Source organism: Misgurnus anguillicaudatus, chromosome 10 (genome assembly GCF_027580225.2).
Source record: "Misgurnus anguillicaudatus chromosome 10, ASM2758022v2, whole genome shotgun sequence".
Lineage (NCBI taxonomy): Eukaryota > Metazoa > Chordata > Actinopteri > Cypriniformes > Cobitidae > Misgurnus > Misgurnus anguillicaudatus.
Window position 1 is genome coordinate 18,534,197 of NC_073346.2, and position 20,034 is coordinate 18,554,230.

The 20,034-nt window shown below is 37.5% G+C and overlaps 3 protein-coding genes and 1 non-coding gene across 8 annotated transcripts; 3 read left to right on the forward strand and 1 right to left on the reverse strand.

The window, feature by feature from the left end:
- The first annotated feature begins 13 nt into the window (after positions 1–13).
- Positions 14–4,077, forward strand: tlr21 (toll-like receptor 21). The gene is made up of 2 exons (XM_055209839.2): positions 14–123; positions 871–4,077. Exon 2 carries the CDS (start codon positions 1,001–1,003, stop codon positions 3,953–3,955), a length of 2,955 nt encoding a protein of 984 aa, XP_055065814.2. The 5' UTR covers positions 14–123; positions 871–1,000; the 3' UTR covers positions 3,956–4,077.
- Positions 4,078–4,158: 81 nt separating this feature from the next.
- prr19 (proline rich 19) lies at positions 4,159–8,635 on the reverse strand. Of its 3 annotated transcripts, XM_055209843.2 has the most exons (5): positions 8,324–8,407; positions 7,958–7,991; positions 6,476–7,778; positions 6,217–6,353; positions 4,159–5,242 (listed from the first exon to the last, which is right to left on the reverse strand). In XM_055209843.2, exons 3-5 carry the CDS (start codon positions 7,758–7,760, stop codon positions 4,721–4,723), a joined length of 1,944 nt encoding a protein of 647 aa, XP_055065818.2. In that variant the 5' UTR covers positions 7,761–7,778; positions 7,958–7,991; positions 8,324–8,407; the 3' UTR covers positions 4,159–4,720. The 3 variants fall into 3 exon arrangements, with proteins under 3 accessions (XP_055065818.2, XP_055065819.2, XP_055065817.2); XM_055209844.2 differs by lacking the exon at positions 7,958–7,991 and having other exon boundaries at positions 8,324–8,635; XM_055209842.2 differs by lacking the exon at positions 8,324–8,407 and having other exon boundaries at positions 7,958–8,140.
- Positions 7,714–17,630, forward strand: pafah1b3 (platelet-activating factor acetylhydrolase, isoform Ib, gamma subunit). Of its 3 annotated transcripts, none has more exons than XM_073872037.1 (6): positions 7,714–7,732; positions 9,043–9,129; positions 9,308–9,397; positions 11,104–11,220; positions 15,883–16,005; positions 16,324–17,630. In XM_073872037.1, the coding sequence occupies exons 2-6, from the start codon at positions 9,049–9,051 to the stop codon at positions 16,570–16,572; spliced, it is 660 nt and encodes a 219-aa protein (XP_073728138.1). In that variant the 5' UTR covers positions 7,714–7,732; positions 9,043–9,048; the 3' UTR covers positions 16,573–17,630. The 3 variants fall into 3 exon arrangements, with proteins under 3 accessions (XP_073728138.1, XP_055065822.1, XP_055065823.1); XM_055209847.2 differs by lacking the exon at positions 7,714–7,732 and adding an exon at positions 8,297–8,435; XM_055209848.2 differs by lacking the exon at positions 7,714–7,732 and adding an exon at positions 8,297–8,435 and having other exon boundaries at positions 9,047–9,129.
- A 504-nt stretch (positions 17,631–18,134) lies between these two features.
- On the forward strand, positions 18,135–19,630 carry LOC129447891 (uncharacterized). Its single transcript, XR_012371494.1, has 3 exons — positions 18,135–19,009; positions 19,327–19,407; positions 19,576–19,630. It is a non-coding gene; the product is annotated as an uncharacterized protein (transcript).
- Positions 19,631–20,034: the final 404 nt, after the last annotated feature.

Sequence of the window (20,034 nt, forward strand, 5' to 3'; positions counted from 1 at the left end):
TTATTGCGTCTAGCCTGAAACCCTTTTTGTTCCTCTTTTGGTTCGTGTGAAAAGAGAACCCCCATTTTAAAGTAAGAGAAAGATAGTTTGCAATAGTTGAAAATCTGGAATGATTTCATAAAGGTAAGTACTGAATAACATCATCATTTAAATCTAAAAATTATTTCTTTTAAGTAAACAAGGTAATACTGTCTTGAAGAATAGAAGATATTGGGTTATTTTAATGCTCATTGGTTTCAAATCGAGTCTGAGATTTTTATAGTCGTATGTGTGTGACTGCTGTTATGTCAACAATAGAGACCTATTAATTCAGAATATAGTTCAAGATATGTTTAATATTCTGTTTAACATGACAACGCTAAGCTTTTATGTAATGTTAACAGTAATGTATCAGTATAGTTTGAGAAACAGAAGCTTGTGAAATAACGAATTGTTATTAAAAATGCATTTACAAATCATCCATCTACATTTTATTTACTCATGGAATTATTATGCATTACTCCTATTCTTTTATTCTGTAAGTTCTCAAATAGGATATTAATAGGGATTAAACTAAATCCAGAGGAAGTGCCAAGAACTCATTTCCTGATTTTAGTCACATATGTATGGTGATTTTATTGAGAAGAGTGATGAAGAACATTTAAGAGCAATGCCTTTTTAAATGTACTTCTCTATTTACATGTATTGCATGTATTAATAGACATTGGACAAATCCTCTTTTCTTTTTATTAAATCATTTTTAATAATAAATAAAGTGAATCTATACATTTAATCCATATTGACCATGTTGTACATTATGTGCATTGATCACGTATGTTTATTTCGAATTTTAAACTGTTTTGCTTTCCTTTATTCTTTCTTTTTTTCTAGCTGGCTGTAAATTGGACTAGGAGCTGTTTATCCTTTGCAAGTGAATATTCAAACCCAATACTACTGATTTATGGTGAATGCTATGAATGGGAAACATGTAAAATTGGAATGAAACTAAGTCTGAAAAAACATGGCAAATTCTGCATGTCGTGAGTTGGTCGTAAAAGCAATATTTACATGCCTATTTGAACTTGCCTTCAGCTACAGTTTCAGGAGTTGCATACAGATCCCAGATTATAACCGTACGACCTACAGATGTGTTAAACCGCACGAACCAGAAATAACTTCAATAGTGAGAGATTTGTTGCCCGCTGCGACGAACCTTACAGTGTCCTTTAGCAACCTCAAAGAAATTCCTGAAGGAACCTTCAAACATCTGCCTAATCTGAACGCCCTTGTTTTGGACTACAACCAGCTTAATAGCATCCACAAAGATGCTTTCAACAACCTGACAAAACTTAAGAGTTTGAACTTGTCCTGCAATGACATGACATCTCTCCATCGTAATGTCTTCAGTGACCTGCACAACCTTGAAGAGCTGCTCCTGGCAAACAACAGTCTGACTAACATTGACACGTCTCTCTTTTCCAATTTGTCGAACCTACAGACTCTAGACCTGCGCAGGAACTACCTGAAGAACTTCTCGGCTTTGGTTCAAAGCATAACACACCTGTCAAACTTGACCAAACTGGACCTTTCGTTTAACTTACTAACCACCCTGCATCACTCCGCCCCTCTGCCAGTGTCACTTGCCTGGCTCTATCTCAGTAATAATAATCTGTCTGAACTGGGATGTGATAAGAATTTTCTCATGTATGTCAAAGTGCTTGATTTCTCAGACAATGCGTTGCTGTCATCCCAGACTTTTCAGGGTCTGAATCTGGGGAACGTAACATACCTGCGTTTGCGTTTTACCAACGTCTCTGTAATCAGTCTTCTTAAAAATACCACTGTTCAACCTTGGAACATCGACTTCTCGGGTTTGAAACTGAAGGACAATAACATACATTCACTATGTGTTCTTTTGCGATCCCACAAGAAACAATTGCCCAAACTGATCCTCCAGAGCAATTTCATTAGATCTTTTGTCAACTTCACATTTAATCATTGCCCCAATATCACCAATATCATTGACCTCTCACGAAATGATATTAAAAAAACAGACTGCTTTAAGTTTCTGAATAAACAGAGCAAACTTAAAACTCTGAAGTTAGAGCATAACCATCTGACCAGGCTATTTAGCTGCAAACCAGCAAAGAAGCTTCACAGCCTGAGAAATTTGAGCTTTCGTTACAACCGTATTCTAGAGGTCAGTGGTAATGCCTTCAGTCATACACCCAAAATAACAAACCTTGAGCTAAATATTAACATAATAGCCTATATGGACCATAAAGCTTTGAGTGGACTCAGAGATCTCATAACACTCCGTCTAGACAACAACCTTTTGAGTGATGTCTTTAATGACAGCTTTGAAGACCTCGTCAGCCTAAAAACCCTTAACCTGCGAAACAACCAGTTAGCTGTGATCTTTGACGATTCCTTCCGTTTTCTTCAAAATCTGACCATTTTAGATCTAGGTGGGAATAAGATCTCACAGCTGAGACCACGTGCCTTTAAAGGTCTGAAAAGCTTGGCTAATCTCTATTTAGATAGAAATCGTCTTAAAGAGATTGACGGCACGCTCTTTGGGAAACTTCATGTCACGCTTCGTGTGCTGGATTTAGAAGCGAACCACATTGTGTATTTCACAGAACATACACACTCTCCATTTATAAACTTATCGAAACTTCTCGACTTAAAACTCGACGCGCAGCAGCCAAATGGTATAAACTTGTTGCCTTGTGCGTTTTTCCGTGGCCTCACTTCTCTGAAGAGTCTCTATCTCACCAACAACCACATTACTGGATTCGGTGACGATACATTCGATGACCTAACAAACTTGGAGTTTTTAACTCTGGACAATTCGTGTGTTGGTATCGCCCAACTCAAACCGGGTATTTTCAAAAACCTCCGAAAACTGACGACTTTATATGTGGAGAACATGGGCATTAAATATTTCTCAAAAGAGGTCTTTGGAAATCTCACAGCACTGAAAGTACTACATCTCAATCGCAACGCCATGCTGTCTTTGGACATAGGTCTGCTGGAAAATCTCACCAAACTTACATATATGGACTTGCGCAGTTGTCCTCTCAGTTGCGGCTGCCAAAATTCTGATCTACAGAACTGGACCGTAAGCAACCAAAGACTCCAATTTCCGTATCTTTACAATATTACATGCCAAGATCACCCAGGGTCATACTTTCACAACTTCGACACAAATGTCTGTTATTTAGACCTAGGACTCTACCTGTTTTCCTCAACCTATGCATTTACAGTTTTATTAACCTTACTGCCACTCCTCTACGACAGACTTTACTGGAAATTTAAGTACGGCTACTACGTCTTTCGATCGTGGTTTGGAGAACAGTGGCGGCGTTTACGGGACCAAGAGGAGAACTACAAGTTCGACGCTTTTATTTCCTATAACTCAGCAGATGAAAAATGGGTAATGGAAGAGCTGTCGCCGAACCTGGAGGGCTCTTCGTTTCGGCTCTGCCTCCACCACAGGGACTTTGAGCTTGGACGCGATATCGTCGACAACATTGTGGCTGCCGTATACGGTAGCCGCAAAACAATCTGCGTGGTCAGCCAGAGCTTCCTTCGCAGTGAATGGTGCTCTTTGGAGATCCAGCTGGCCAGCTACCGTTTATTTCAAGAAATGCAGGATGTGCTTTTGCTGGTCTTCTTGGAGCCTATTGCTGAACGCCAATTGTCCGCTTATCATCGTATGAGGAAGGTCATGCTCAAAAAGACCTATTTACAGTGGCCTGGGTCAGACTGTTCGGATCCAGCCAGTGCGAAAGAACTGTTCTGGAGCCAGCTAAAGAGAGCACTGAGGAGTGGCAACACTGCAGGCCAAGAGGAGCAGAAGTTGAAGGAGGACAATGATCAGAAGAGACAAGAGAAAGCGGGTGTGGAGGAAAGAGAATATTTTGTGAATCAGACACCAACAGATGATGAAATATATTACCTGATGCCCTAACTCACAACCTGAACATATTTTAATCACTATCATGCATTACAAGCATGCAATAATAATACTAATAATAATCATACTGCTAATACTGCTAATAATGGATGCACATAATTGATTTTGTGTTTGACTTTTATTATACTGGTTGTAAAACAAAGTAGGTAAATTAGCTGTGATCTATTTACCGTCACAAGAACATTACAGTATACAGCTTTGTCCTTTGATTTTCTATTCACATTTGTTTACTACAAAGTATTTTATTACATACAAAACTTAAATTGTACAATGAGTCACATGTAAATCTCTATTAAATTTTTTATAAATGTTTAACATGTCTGCTTCATTAATAGATATTACAAAATCACATCCTTTTTTACAGAAATGTGGATAAAGTTCTGTATTGGTACACAGACTTGCAAGAAACTCTAGTTTATGAAGTTTGACAAACATAAATGGCTCAACAAGAAACAAAGATCTTTGTGTATAGATTAAAAAAATGAAATAAATTAAAATTAATGTGCAGTGCATTTGATATTTGTGCAGAACAGAAGTGTCAGCTACTGCATTCTTTTCATTCATCCTTATTATCCGTGTTATCAATATACCAGAATTTGCTTGAAGAATCACAATTATACATAATACGAGTATGCTGAACTCTAAATCATATAAAGAAGTGATTCACAATGCAGATGTTTCGAAAAAATAAACTATAACATTACTCAAAGCAGAAACTTCTTGTTTATCCAACTGTGGCCTGTTTTTAGTTCAACCATATCATTCCCAATGATGATAATGTGCACTATCTGTGTTGGATCTGTTATAAAGATTCATATCAAGCAAATCTGACCCATGTTGAGAGTTAGATGGATGTGGAAAGCGAAAATAGGGCTTATATCGAAACCCTTCTGAGGAAAAGGATGTTGAGAATGAGATGGGAGCCCACCGTTCTCTTACATCCTGAACTTGCTGATCAGACCAGTGGCTGGATCGTCCCAAAAATGTCTCCTGTGCTTTCTGTTCTGTATTCTGGTATTTGTAATATGAATTAAACAAAGGATCTGTGTTTTCTTTCCACTGGTGAGAGATGAGATCGAAACCTACATTTTTGGTACTTTCACATTTCCTCTGTGAATCCCCGAACAGCTGTTGTAAACCGGGTTCATAAGGATGATTGGTCCAGGTGGGGACGCTGGATATGGGAGAGGCATACTGGTCCCGCCGAAAGGCCGGTGTGCTGGGATAATGCTGAGTTCTGAAGCAATCCTGAGACATCCTAGTTGTCCTCAACTGGTCAAACTGTACAAAAAAAATTGACTTTCAAAAAACATATCCAGTACTAAACAACAACTTTTTTTTTATTTAAGAAATTAAATTATGCCTTCTTATATTTCAGTGGCTCTCATGACTGCTCATCGGAGGGGCGCTACTTGAAAATAAGTGTTTGGAGTGTCATGTGTGTGGTTCCTTTTTTCATGTGTTCTGCGCATCGAGAGATCCTGTGTGCATCACCTGTTTTGTCAAAATAAGTGCCTGCTGCACACGCGTTAAAACCGTTTATGATAAAAAAACTCTCACGTTCACAAAATACACGCAAGACACTCCCTTAAAGGTGCAGTGTGTAAATTTTAGCAGCGTCTAGTGGTGAGGTTGCGAATTGCAACCAACTGCTTAGTCCACTGCTCACCCTTCGCTTTTAAAACACATAGAGAAGCTATGGTAGCCGGCACCGGATAAACATGTAATTGTCGGAGACAACTTAGTAAAAAAATTTGTCCGTTAAGGGCTTTTGTAGAAAAATGGTGGCACAAAATGGCGACATGTAAGGGGACCCTCTGTGTATATAGATAAAAAGGTCTCGTTCTAAGGTAATAAACACATAACGGTTCATTATGAAAGGTCTTTATACACCACTGATAATATAGTTTTGTATATTATTTAGCATTTCTGTCAAGAGATCCTGCTAAAAATTACACACTGCACCTTTAATAGTAAACTTTGATTACGCATGAGATTATGCGAGTATCTGGCAAACGCAAGCGTCTCTTTTATCATAAACCCTTTAGATGCGTCTGCAGCTGGCACTTATTTTGACAAGACACGTGATGCACATATGATCTCTCGATGCGCAGGACACATATTTTGAAAAAAGGAACCACACACATGACGGGCTACATACATGTTGTGATGAACTTCGCATTGAGCGCCCTCGAAAAAAGAAGTCACCGGCCGCCACTGTTATGTTTTATGCATTTTCACACACATGTACTTACAATTTCTGTATGTGATTGTAATGGTTGTATTATTGAGACTGGAGAGGATAAGATCCTTTCGGCTTGTACTCTGCGCTTTCTCATGGACACATCTCTGTCCAAGTCTTGCTTTACTTCCTCCCGTTGAGTAAAATGGTCTATGCAGAGATAATTAAAAATATCCATTAAAATATTAGATGTGTATTATTAGTAAAAAAATGTATTAGTATTAGTTAAAAATAGTTGCTAAATATATAACTAACACATTTAAGCAGGTTACCTTTCCACATCTCCATATTCCTGCGGTGTTCACTATCCTCATTTCCCACTCCATTGCTAAAATGTGCATATGAGCAGTCTTCATGAGTCTGTCCTGAACCAAAACTGTCCGTCTGCTTTCCATTTCTTAATGAATGTAGCTTGCGCAGGTTATCCTGTAGATGGAAACTGTGTGTTTTTTGTAGAGTCTTCAGTAGCACCTCTCTACATTCTGTCAGCAGGGAGCGTTTTGGCACATTGAGCTCTAGTGTTTGGCACACGCGTGTTGTCAGTTTTTTCACAGCTTCCCTGACAGACACCGATATCTGCTCTCTTTCAGAACCATTACCTGTCAATGTACCAGTCCCAGAGTCAAGTTCAGATAAAGAAGGATCACTTTTGTTTGGTGGAACTTCGATGTTTCCTTTGTTATTTTCATGAGGTGATATGGGAGAGTCTATTTCTGGAAAATCTGAGTAAATCTTGATGGCTTTGACAGGAGTAGAACATAACCGATATGGAAGTTTATTTGCAGATGATGACCAACGCTCTTGAGATCCATTAAGGCTATTTGAACTATCAGGCCTTGAGTTGATATTTGTATCTTCTTTTTTGCTTTTCTTAGATGATTCCATGTGTACTGTGACTTCTTTATTCGTCTGAAAAGCATTTCCTTTATCTGAACTTTTCTTTGTTTTTACATATGACAATGCATTATTTTCTGATTCCTGTTGTGGGTCCTGTACTTCATCAAGAGCGCAGTCTTGGTCTGATTCAGGAGGCACTGGATCGCGCGGAAGAGGAGGCAGCGGAGATGTAACTTGTTTTCTGTGATGTTTTCTCTGCTTCTCATTCTTTAGTTCATCACTTACAAGTCTCTCAATGTCTAAAGATCTAATCTCATGGCTGAAAAGCCCTCGGATGGAGGTGAGGCGACCTTGAGTTATGATGCTTGGCTTCTGGGTAACAAATGGCTTAGCGAACGTCTTTTCTATTTTAGAAGAAACCACTAAATGGCTTTGGTAGAAGCCATGATGCTGTGATTTCTCACTGCCAACCTGTCTGCTATGTTGAGGGCCTGCATGAGATCCATTTCTCTCCAAACCTCGAATCTGATTCCTTTCCTTCCTGGTTTTGAAACGCTTCAGTTTTTGTGACGATGTCCTCACAATACTATAAGCCACTGCATTGCACCTGGATTCGGTAGCGGTTGTAGGACAAGACTTAGGTTTTCCTTTCCCTTGATTGACGGAGGTCTTTAGCACATTGTGTTTATGTGGTAAGCTCATACAGGTTTGGTGGCTCATCGTGTATTCACAAGTTTACTATATAGGGACACAAAATGCTTGTTGTGTTACAAGTGTTTTATCAAGGACTTAAACTTTAACATAAAAGAAAGTTACAAATTCGTATCTAACGAAAACATTTGTAAGTCAAGCACTTATTTTTTATTCTTACTGTGTTATACTGAGTGTTATTAAATCAGCACATGTTTTGGACCTACCTCAAATTTAGTGCGTTTTAAACTGATGTCAAACCTGTAGATAAAATGCATTCTTCGTTGTCAAACGTCAGACCAACTTATAATAAGCACTGTGTAAAAATGTTAGCAAATGTATTTTTTTAGCCAAATACTTTCAGGGCAGTTACATTTTTATCGTTCGGTTGCATAGCAACGTGCTTCAAAAGAAAATCCTTCACGTGCATCCACGGTGTAGAAATAAAAGGCTCACAATTGTTATGACGAGTTCAGGTTTTTTTTTTACATATATTTACCCACGATGAATACATCAATAAATAACACAAGACGAAAACGGAGTTGTTGTGTTTTTACACGTATAAAGTTTTGATATAATTTAGGTCGACTTACTCGGGGATCTGTTGGTAATGTCTGGTGCTTCGGTATTCCAGCTTCCGGGTTTAGGCAGCTGATCGCTGGCTGACTGATTGAATACTGAATTCTGCTTTGGTTACATTTGTTGGTAACGATATTAACACATTTTAAGCATACATGCATCCACTTAAGTGTTAACATTATATATAGACATATGTAAAATATTACGCGTTGCTATAACGGGTATTAAGCTGTGTTTTTTCCCAATGGAAAGTGCTAAGTGCTACATTAGCCATGTGAGCTGCTTAGTTAGTGCACAGTTAACAACGTGAATAGTCTTTTAAAAAGTCGTTAGTTTTCAGATCATGCCAGGCGACAAACAAGTTATTATTAGTAACCTTCAATTATTCATTGGTTTGTGACATTATCTGCTGCACTGTACACTTGTATTGGAACAACCTGGCAGTATGGTGGGATTTTTCTAAGGATGAACACAACATACAACTAAAGATTATTTTGTATGTCATTGCATACTTAGATATTGCATAGGAATACCCCGGCATAATTTGTTATAGAAGTTTATAGTCTGCAATGAGCAGTATTTCATGCTCATGTGTTCAAAAGCTATTTGAAATTTCACATTTACCCTAACCTTAACATTATCTGCTACAGTTTGAAAATCTACATTTATGATTATTGTAGGTAAATTGTAAAAATGCATCCCCCATTATCATCCATTTTATGTCTTTTCTCAGAAAGTAATGAGTTGTGAAGATTGTAACCCTGCAGCCACACCCACCCCCTGTCAGGACATACAGGGAGACGGCCGATGGATGTCATTGGTACTTTCTTTGTCTAATTATATTTTGTGCAACATTTTTGTCCATATCACTGTGTTAATTGCCATTTTACAATTCTACAATTGCCATTTTATGTGTTTTTATGCTTTCTTTATTTTTTTTAATGTTTCTGTTAGTTTATTGTGATAGCATTACTTTTTATTTGTTATTGTCCTTGCAGCACAATCGCTTTGTGACAGACAGTAAAGGAAAAGAGCCCGATGTTCTGTTTGTTGGAGATTCACTCGTACAGCTTCTGCATGAGTTTGAGGTACATCACAAGCTGTTTTATTCATTAAAGGGATACTCAAGCCAGATTTTTTTTTACCACATGATTTACTTACCCTCAAGCCATCCGAGATACGAATGACCTTCTTTCATGCAAACACAATCGAAGTTATATTAAAAAAATTTGCTTACTATTTCAAACTAAAAAAATTATAGTCAAAGGGGATCCTAGAACACATTTTGAGTTTGAAGCCCATAAAATGTGCATCCATCCTTCACAGACGTTATCCACATGGCCCAGTGGGTTCATAAAGGACTTCTAAGGGTAATCGATGCGATTTTGTCTGGAAAATGTCCATATTTAAAATGTTATAAACTATATTAACTAGCTTCCGGTAAAATCCAACAAGCATTCCCCCGACAGTAAGATGGCGTATGATGCACGAGATCCTGTGAGAAAAGACTCTCGCAAGAACCCTGCCTTATGAGTTTTGTTAGCTACGGATAGGGATGGCTAGATAAACTTCCACTATTTTCCTTGTTTTAGCTTTGACTGGCGTTGTTGTTTTGCTCTTTGTCTGCGCCCCCGCATTTGTCTCTACATCTATATGCATCGTACCTCTTGCAACGAATGCTCTGGCCGGTTGCATAAACATAGCCGTGACGTTAAGACTGCGTCTTAAGAATGAGTCTGACTAACTAGCAATTAGTTAGGACTGATCATTCTTATTATTTTATTTAAATTAAACCAATCTGCCTTTCTATGTAACATACTTAAACAGTTATGGTCAGTCTTGAAGGAAAAATTAATGACTAACTTATAAGATCAGTCTTAAAGGTTTATTCAACCGGCCACTGCTTATGTTAAAAGTCTCTTATTAACGCAGAAAGGGCCGAAGCTAGTTATTATTTACGTTTATTATAACGTTTTCAATATGTATACTTTTTTTTACAAAATTGCATCGATTACCAGTCCTTCCAGAAAAACAATTATTTTTAGGATTGTTACGGGCAAAAATCCTTGATCTTGCAGCGCGTTTTCTTAAAAAAATATTCAGGATGTTTATGCAATTTTTTGCAATGAAATTGCGTGAACTTGCAAAAATTGCGGGAACTTGCAAAAACTGTTTTCAACTTTTGCAGCTTTTCAATGATGTTCACGTCACATAACACGCTTGTGTGAGGTAAATGCACAATTTTTTAACTTTCTGCTAAAATATATGTGATTTTTGCTACAAAAATGTGGGGATTATGAGATCATGCAAGGCCCAAATATATTGCTCACAGGAATCTGCAATTTATGCTGTAAAAGTGCGGCGTATTTGAAAAAAATGCGCCCCCCGCATAAATATGCGAACTTTGGCTGATTATGACTTAAACCATGCGATCGCAGAATCACGTTTTTCTGGAGGGACTGGATTACCCTCATAAGTCTTTTATTAAACCACTGGAAACGTGTTTTACACCTGTGAAAGATGGATATACTTTATGGCCTCAGTTGTTGTTCCCTGATCTCCTGTGACTATCGTTATAAAGCTTGAAATAGCAAGGACATATTTTTTGTATAACTTGTTCATCTGAAAGAAGATAGTCATATGTATCTCGGATGGCTTGAGGATGAATATATCATAAGATAAATATGATATTTGTCTGGAGTATCTCTTTAAGCCTATTAGAAAAGGCTGCTTACATATTTTAGTCTTTAGATTGTCTTGCTGCTACGTTTATCTTATATGTATGTTTTGGCAGGTTTGGCGAAAACTGTTTTCTCCTCTTCATGCCTTGAACTTTGGACTTGGTGGAGACGCTACACAGCATGTACTATGGAGACTCAGCAATGGGGAACTGGACCACATCAGCCCCAAAGTAAATGACTTGCATGTATATCACCACAAATTACCCTACAGCAGTGGTTCTTAAACTGGGAGGCGCAACATGACATTTTATAAAATGCATTCATTTTATATGAATTCTAAATAATTAAACATCAGAAAAATAAGGCCACTAACCAACAGCAACACTTAAGTCTCTTTCACACTTACAGTCTTTACTGGTAAATTGCAGTTAACAGATCAGATGTGAATAGGGATGGGACGGTTAGCAAATTTCATATCATGATTATAGTGACCAAAGTTATCACGGTTATCAGTATTAACATGGTTTTCTTAAATTGAGATGGAAATGTTCAAAAAGAACTGATACACACACTGAAAACATTTTAACAAGTTTTATTTTTGAAAATCAGCAAACAACAAAAATACAATTAGCAGCTATATGCACTTTTTTAAGCATAAACATTAAATCAGGGGTGTCCAGCCATTTTTGTGTGGCAATTTACTTTTAAAATGATAAAGCCGACAAGAACCACCTGCTAAAAAACATTTTTTACCAAAACACTGTTACATTTTTTAATAACACTTTAAATGTGTGTTAGGATGACTATTTCTACGTTGAATTTAGGGCTGTCACCACTACTCCATTCTTTTTGAGGAGTTAAAAAAAATCATTGAGTACATGCCGAGTACTCCTTATAGCGGAATAGCGGAGATGCGGTTTTGATGAAATAACTAGAAAATGACAACATTATCAGATGCATTCTCTCTCTCTCTCGCTCGTTCGGTCGGTCGGTCGCGTGCACTTACAAGAATGTGCATCCAAATTTCGGAAGTTAGACGACTCAGCTGCAGCAGGCAGGCATAAATAAGATTGATAAAAACACACTTGAGAAGAAATGCACAGCAACTCAAAAAGACTTGTTTCTAAGACCATAATGCCAATTTGGCGCTTTGTTATAAGTAAAGGGTGTGGAGGCGTAGAGCAGCATACACAGTTATTAACTTATGTGTGATCTACCGGCATTGCATTTGCGATCGACTGGTCGTATTGGACACCCCTGCATTAAATGAACATTAACATGGAGCCCTGAGATGTATGAACCTGTTTTAATGAACAGTACCTTAAATAAGAACATCAAATGCACACATAAGCAACGCATTAAAACACAGTGCACCTGTTACTGCCTTCCGCCACGCCTTCTCGCGCAAAAACCAATGTTGCACGCGCCCGTGCGTCAAGCTGATTCTGACTGGAAAGGATTTACCGGGAGTTTTCAAAATCACGGTAATCAAACACGGTTGTAATGAAAATTACATTTTAAACGATAATACTAACCGTCAGGAGATTTTATCATGGTTAATCGTGAAACCGGTAATCGTCCCATCCCTAGATGTGAACAGAACCTTTCTGGTAAATCAGTGCTACCAATTTACCAGTAAGGGTGGTTGTAAGATTACCAGTAATTTTCCCAGCACTGTTTACGGATGTTTCCACACGCACTCTGCTTTAAAGTCGAGCACACCTGAAGTTAACGTCCACATTTCTTCACCAAAGTTGTTAAAAACAGCTTACCATCTATTTCCAGAATTGCCCACGTCCTTCACACATCCTCTATGAAGTCTAAATTGTAAATATTACTGCTGTTCCAGATGCAGGTTCTGACTCTTCCCTAGTTCAGATTCGTTTTAAAGTCACATATTTCAATGTTGTTTGGTGATGAGCAACTTCGCGACTTTGACGGATCGTAGATATGAAGTCATAACCCACCATTTTTTCAAATACAACACAGAGCTAAACTTCTGGTATCTCACCGAGTTTACCAGCATTTTGGTAACTGATGTGTGAATGATATCTTACTGGTTTAAAGACCTGCGTGAAAGAGGCTATTGTGTCATTTAATATTAAGATTGTTTTATGTCATGATTTTTCTTTGGGGGGGGGGGGGGTACGGGGGTATTTTGAAGGGATGCAGGGGGGGCACGCCAAAAACGTTTGAGAACCACTGCCTTACAGTTTGGGAACTTTAGTGCAATAAAGATCCTTGCAATTAGTCTAAGCACCATTGTGCACAGGAACAAGTCAACAAGAGATGTACCTGTTTACAGTAAATGTGCAGTAATGCCGCTTTTCTATTGCATAGTGCCCCACGTGTCAGCTCACCTTACTTTGGCGTGGTTAGCTTTTCCATTGAGTTTAGTACCACTTCAGAGTGGGAGGGATTATAGGCAAATAATTATATTTGCTCTGGCTACTGCTGTGACATCTAGGGCTGGGTATTGGCAAGGGCCTCCCGATACGATACGTATCACGATACAATCAAAAATGTACAAAATAGAGCTGAATTTTCTGCCATTTTCTCACTCCCTCTAACTTCTGAGACATTGGCCGAATGGCCGTATATGGCAGACAACTGCACAGTGACAACTACAGCAGTGGCGGAGGAGGTCGTTTGACACACACAGAGGGATTTGATCGTTTTTGAAATATCGATAGAAAAGATCGAAATATCGGTACACCGTCAATACAGCTAACTATCACGATAGTCAGCTGTATCGAAATTTTTGCACAGCCCAAGTGACATCATACAAAAAGTGGGAGGGAGTATTGTTGCAATGCAGTGTTTCCATACATTAATTTATTTGTCAGTCCGCCACAAAGCCAAAATTTCCTACCACAATTTTTTGCGGAATGTTTCCACTTCGTGTTCATCACTACCTCTGTCTCACATGACAGTTTCTCACTCGTACCGTTAGTCGGCGCACTGCACTACGTTGCAAAAATGCAGTGCGTTCATACAAAAGGCCTGTTGCGGATGTGCCGCCACAAACTGCAAAGAAAACACTGGTATGGTGTTCCTGATTTCACAGCTAAAAGGGAGTTTGGGAACTTACAACAAAGCACCGATGACAAGAGGTTTGCTCGAGACAGACTAAGCACAAAGGTAAAGCTAATCCTACGTTTGCAATGGCGCTGGTAGTAACAATTCTTTAGACCAGTGATCTACAGTGGTTTAAAGTCACGTTTTAGCATCAGCTCAGTTTGCTTGGAACCTCAACCGAGGTGTTACTAAAAAAGTATTGGGTACTACGTACTGTACCCAGTGGAAACGCCCTTAAAAGTAAGCTGACCCAACTCGTGTGGTACAATGCAATGGAAAAGTGCCATAAGACGACACTGAACAAAACATCTATTTATTTATAAATAGTTTATAATATTGTCATACTGCCATTTATTTATTTAACTTATTAACTCCCTAATGTAGCTGCAAAACGTTTTGCAAAGTATTTATTTAAATTCATTTAAATTGAACCAAGTGCCATGAACCTTATCAAACATATACATAGTATTACAAAATACAGTATGTACATGTCAACAGCTCTGTGGATACTGTAAAGCCCCCGTATTTATTTGTTTAAGCTTTCTAGAAAGTGAATGTGTTCTCTGACGTATATTAAAACTATTTCACTGTTGCCCTCAATTGCAATTGTGTGCATCATGGTAGGGTTTCACCAGCCATCCCGAAGTTCTTGCGTTAACAGGAACGTAAAGTCCTCAATAGAGCCTTAGTAACTGCTAGTTAGTTTGTAAGTAATTCTGTACTTTATTCAGTGGCACCACCTCTTCTTAAAGGGGTCATAGGGTGAAAATTTTACTTTTTCCATGTTTAAGTGCTATAATTGGGTCCCCAGTGCTTCTATCAACCTAGAAAAATGTGAAAAAGATCAACCCAGTAACTTAATTTGAGTAAGCCATTTTCTGCAAGCATGTGAAAAATTTGGTCGTTCCGTTTTCGCCTGTTTTGTGAGGTAGGAAGCAAGGCGAATTACAATAATACCGCCCCCTTTATTTGCACTATCCAACCACAGCACTGCCATTTAGTGCATAGGGAAAGAGGGAGAAAAGAGGGACTTGACAGCACAATTGAGTTTCAATTAAAACAAACCATCATTGTGATCAGTGCTTGCATTTCATCTGCTCATTTGCATTTTAAAGGACACACCCAAAAACAGCACACTTTTGCTCAGGCCTACAAATTTGCAATTTTAGCATGCTATAATAAAATATCTGTGGAGTATCTGTGAGCTAAAACTTCACATACATACTCTGGGGAAACCAAAGATTTATTTTACATCTTAAAAATACATCATAATATGACCCATTTAAGGCAGAACATTACAGAGAGCTTGCGACCTACTAGTGAAGTAATGCATAGTCGCATGACATTTACCTTTAAATATCCAATAGCAGCCTAGTTTATCTTTGATTCAAACTCACAACATGGACCAATGCAAACATGGTGCGCTTGCGCTGTTTAGGATGGGTTCATGTTAAAGAGCTGTTAATAAAATAATTTATTCACATATGTTCTCTCTGATGTCATATATGTATAAAGAATTGAAGTCTGTGGAGTAAAACAAGATTTAGTTCAGTCAGATGCCATTTTATTCCAACCGTTATCCCTGATCGGAAGCTTTCGTAAATATTTAGTTTGTATGTAGTTACGATCTAACCAAGTTTAAAAGAGCATTTAGTAGTGCACAAGTTGTAACTTACTGTCCCTTTACGTCGCAACTAGGCTACGTTGTAACATATATGCACAGCTTGTACAACTGGCCTCACATGCACACAATACTCTCTTATAACAAATATTCTACTGAAAACCATGTTTATATGCTTTGTCTGTGTATACAGGTGGTTGTATTATGGGTGGGCACTAATAATCATGGTAACACCCCAGAACAGATCTGTGAAGGCATCATGGCTATCATCAATGTGATCCATAAGAAGCTGCCACAAGCTCACACCCTTGTATTGGTTAGTTATCTCAGTCTCTAACTCTCAGGCCTGCTTTCACAGATAAGGCTTAGCTAAAGCCAGGACTAGGCCTTAGTTAAATTAAGATGTTTAAGCATATTTTAAATCAATGGCACTGGCATAATTTAAGATCTGTCAGCTCAGTCTAGGGCTAGCTTTAAGCTTTGTCTGTGAAACCGGTGGCAAGTCACATAATTGGTTAAGCCTGTTCTGACATCACTATTCAATACTGTTAATCAGCTATTTTTGGCTATGATGACTTTATCTGCTAAAAAATGTGTAACTTATAAATTGACTATGCTTTGCTTTTCCCACTAGGGGGTGCTGCCGCGAGGTAAGAATCCAAACCCACTTCGTGAGCGTAATGCGAGCGTGAACACACTAGTACAGACTGAGGTGGCATCCCTGTCTCATGTCTCATTTCTGGATGTGGATCCTGGGTTCGTACAGGCAGATGGTTGCATCTCACATCAGGATATGTACGATTATCTGCACCTCACACCACAGGCCTATCAGAAAGTGTGCCCGCCCATACATGAGCGCATCAAGTCCCTGTTAGAAAAATAGGTTTCTTTAACACAAACACAAATATACCCACCCTACCCTGCTCATTAGCGTGTCGTCACGCCCTGGGTGCCCTACAAAACCCTCGGGAAAGTCACGACACAGTGTCACATGCTTTTTGTCAGTACAAGTTACTATATTCTTCATATTACAAAAAAAACATCTTTGGACTTATTCTTTATATGCAAATGGTTAGTACATTCCAAAGCTTTGCACATACAGTACATTAATAAGACTGCTTTAGCAAAGTGTATTATAAAGTTTAATGATGATCTGTATGACTGCTGATGTGTAATGGATATTAAAGCATACATAAGGGCTACATGCTGCTGTCATTGCTTGAAGTATGTCTTGTGACGTTTGTTTAGGAAACACCGACCTGTACAGTGAATAAGCATTCTGTGTTGAGTTATTATTAAATTGATAACTCAGATCTCAGTTACTACACCTCCACAATACTTCGCCATAAGCTCTTCTCAGAACAGGGTAGATGCTTAAAGATTCATGCCTTGACTCATAAGATAAACACTTTTTGCTGGAGATCTGTTGTGGTAAACATTAATTTACCATTCTTGACTATCTCTATAATTTTGTACTCTTTATCATTTTTATTATGTCTGCTTTATGGCTTTGTTTTGTTAATGTTGTGCTTTGTCTTTGAAAGATTTACATCAATGAAATTGTAAAATCTTGAAAACAAGTAGTGGATGTGCACATTCAGGAAGTTAAATTTCATCTGTATTTAATTTCTAATTTGCCGAGAATTCAAATTGTATGGGGATGGTCACTTTATTTGGCTAGTTACATGATCATGACTACATATATTGTTTAGTATGTTTTTCTGTCCTGGTGTGTATTCATACTTGTCATTTCTTCCTTAAAGGTGTTTGTGAACATTGTAATCTTGCAGTGATCGAATGATGGTCTTGAAATTGCATCCCAATGTCGATTGAAGTCAATGTAGTATGAAAGTACAGTCTGGTACTGTGATAAACCTTGTTACATTGTATAATAAGATCTTGTGTCAGAATGGTGAAATAAAACCTGACAAACCAGCTGAACCTGACCTTTGTACTTATTCTTATATTTTATCATATTTTATGTTCATAGTTTATTGATATTGTCAAGACAATAATGGCTAATGATCAGATATGGTATTTAGTCAGCGTAATGTTTAAAATATGTTTCCTTTAATCACTAAAGCAGGAAAGATTGCCAGATAAGAATAAAAGTTGAAGTCACCTGATCGGTGATACTGTGTCACTGCACAAATACTGTTGGAAAAGTCATGGCACTTTTGGGCTTCACAAAACAAGCACTCGACTGAGGCATGTTATGATGTACACAAAAGAGTTTCAAGTTCAGATGACTCATGAATCAAGCTTGGCTGATTTAGACAGATAAAGATGTATTTACGGTTCCTGGTATCTGTAGATCTTGAATGAACTTTTAACATGTTTAACAAAACTGAAAAAAGACAACAATGGTCATTTTTTTTCAGTTTTGTTAAACATGTAAAAAATTGATAAGAAATATAATTATTCTCATTGTTATGAAATTGCACTGATATAGCTGTATAGATATAGTAAAACATGCATGCCTTCTCAAAGCTCTGATGTTGTTGTCATCACTTATTTAATACTGTAAATATAACAATATAGTTTATATACTGTATTATTTTAAATAGGATTTTATTATTGTTTTAAAGTTACATATTCAAGTGTGGAAATGTATTCCCCCTGTCAGATCAGCTTCTTGTTTTTCAGGTTAACGGATATAAATGCGAGATTGATTGGGGTAATACACGCTTGAAGAATTTTTGTTATTTATATTTGCAAGATCATTCATCGTTCATCCACGGCTTGAATCAATGTAGGTGGAACGATAATGGCATGAAATGCTTTAATGTTAAGCAAGGTTTTTTTCTTGTTAAAATAAACTCTACACATTTGCTGATATCTGAACCTTCAAGAGCATACAGGTTTCAATGTGGTCTTTTGGTACTGGACCTTAAATTGAACCCAGTAAATGAGACAGAGCAAGAATACAAAAGATCTTCTGTTACGATCAGCAGAGTTACAATAACAGAGATGAAGAAATTCAGAAAAAATAATCGCAATCTTTTCCAAAATTACATACAGCCCTCATGAGACAGCTTGGCAGTTCCAAGTAAATGTCAACATTTCATTCACACCTACCATCTAAAATTCTACCCAGCAAGTTGGGGCATACTTGGACATAGTTTTTGAAATCCTGAAATGAGGGATTTGCCATATAAATATAATGTAACCCAAGATTTAAACACAGAACCAAACAGAGTATTCTCGAGCAAAATCTTATTCAACGCATTCTCGTAGATCGTGTTTCTGAACAAAGATGAAGTTCCAGATACTTCTGCTTGCTTGTGCTGTTCTGATTGCCACTAATGTCTATGGCAAAGGTATTTATTTTTTAATTTATTTGTGAGAAATTATCATGAAAAACTATTTATATGGTTAAATAATGTAAATTTATGTGATATATATGATAACAAAGATACATTTTTAAAACACATTGTTTAACAAAATAAAAAGAGCCCAATACTAAACCTTTTACAGCTTTCACTGCTTGTTTTACCATCTTTCCCTCAGTTAATGGTCCCTACAAGAGTTACAACTGTACGATTTTAAAACTATCCCAACAGGCAATGACTTAATCTCATAAATGAGATGAATTATGTAAATGTAAATCTTTGATGTTTGTATGTTATCGGAGCAGCACAACCTCCGCTGGGAGATTCAGAAAAATCTTCAGTGAATAAAGGTCATACACTGATGTCCCGTCAATGCAACTGCATTGGTAAGTAATAACAGTGCTCTTTATGCAGAAGTACAGATATATCTAACTAGCTGAGGATAATGCAGGTATTATAATGATTTGAATGGACAAGGCATTGGAATTTCATTACCGTATTTCAAATGTTAAATGAGAGAGTTTAAATCATTTTAAAAGGTGCGTTGTTTACAGAGAAAAGAACTGGTCAGAAGCAAAACTGTCCTTGCTCACTGCCATCTCAACGCAGTAAGTCACGCAATTGTGTTTACTAAAATCATCATGCTGTTAAATTAAGCATGTGAAAGGGAAATAATAATGTGAAAAGTTGCCAACTTTACTGGCTAGACATTAAAAACATGTTTATTTCATATTTTCACAATCCTCAGCGAAAAGCAGAGGGACTTGTGCAATAAGAAAGGGTTTAAGACATTTAAAAAATGCAGACAGCTGATTCATCAAAACATCAAGAAAGAAAAGAAAAGCAACAAAGCCATGGGTACTCCATTTTAACCATCTCGCCAACATCTTCAGCAACCACATTTTAATATTTGTGCTTCTTTATGCAAAATAGTATCTAAAATAAAAAATACTATATACAAAGTTAATTTTGCATCTATTGTTTTGTCTATTAATTTGTATGTATTGTCCTAC

Excerpts from the sequence above, each read along its gene's own strand:
- tlr21 (XM_055209839.2), top strand. The coding sequence starts at position 1,001 with ATGGCAAATTCTGCATGTCGTGAGTTGGTCGTAAAAGCAATATTTACA.
- pafah1b3 (XM_073872037.1), top strand. The coding sequence starts at position 9,049 with ATGAGTTGTGAAGATTGTAACCCTGCAGCCACACCCACCCCCTGTCAG. Across the intron at positions 9,130-9,307 it reads ACGGCCGATGGATGTCATTG|CACAATCGCTTTGTGACAGA; the intron begins GTACTTTCTTTG and ends TTGTCCTTGCAG. Across the intron at positions 11,221-15,882 it reads TGGACCACATCAGCCCCAAA|GTGGTTGTATTATGGGTGGG; the intron begins GTAAATGACTTG and ends CTGTGTATACAG.
- prr19 (XM_055209844.2), bottom strand. The coding sequence starts at position 7,760 with ATGAGCCACCAAACCTGTATGAGCTTACCACATAAACACAATGTGCTA. Across the intron at positions 6,354-6,475 it reads GAATATGGAGATGTGGAAAG|ACCATTTTACTCAACGGGAG; the intron begins GTAACCTGCTTA and ends ATCTCTGCATAG. Across the intron at positions 5,243-6,216 it reads TACAATCACATACAGAAATT|TTTGACCAGTTGAGGACAAC; the intron begins GTAAGTACATGT and ends TTTTTTGTACAG.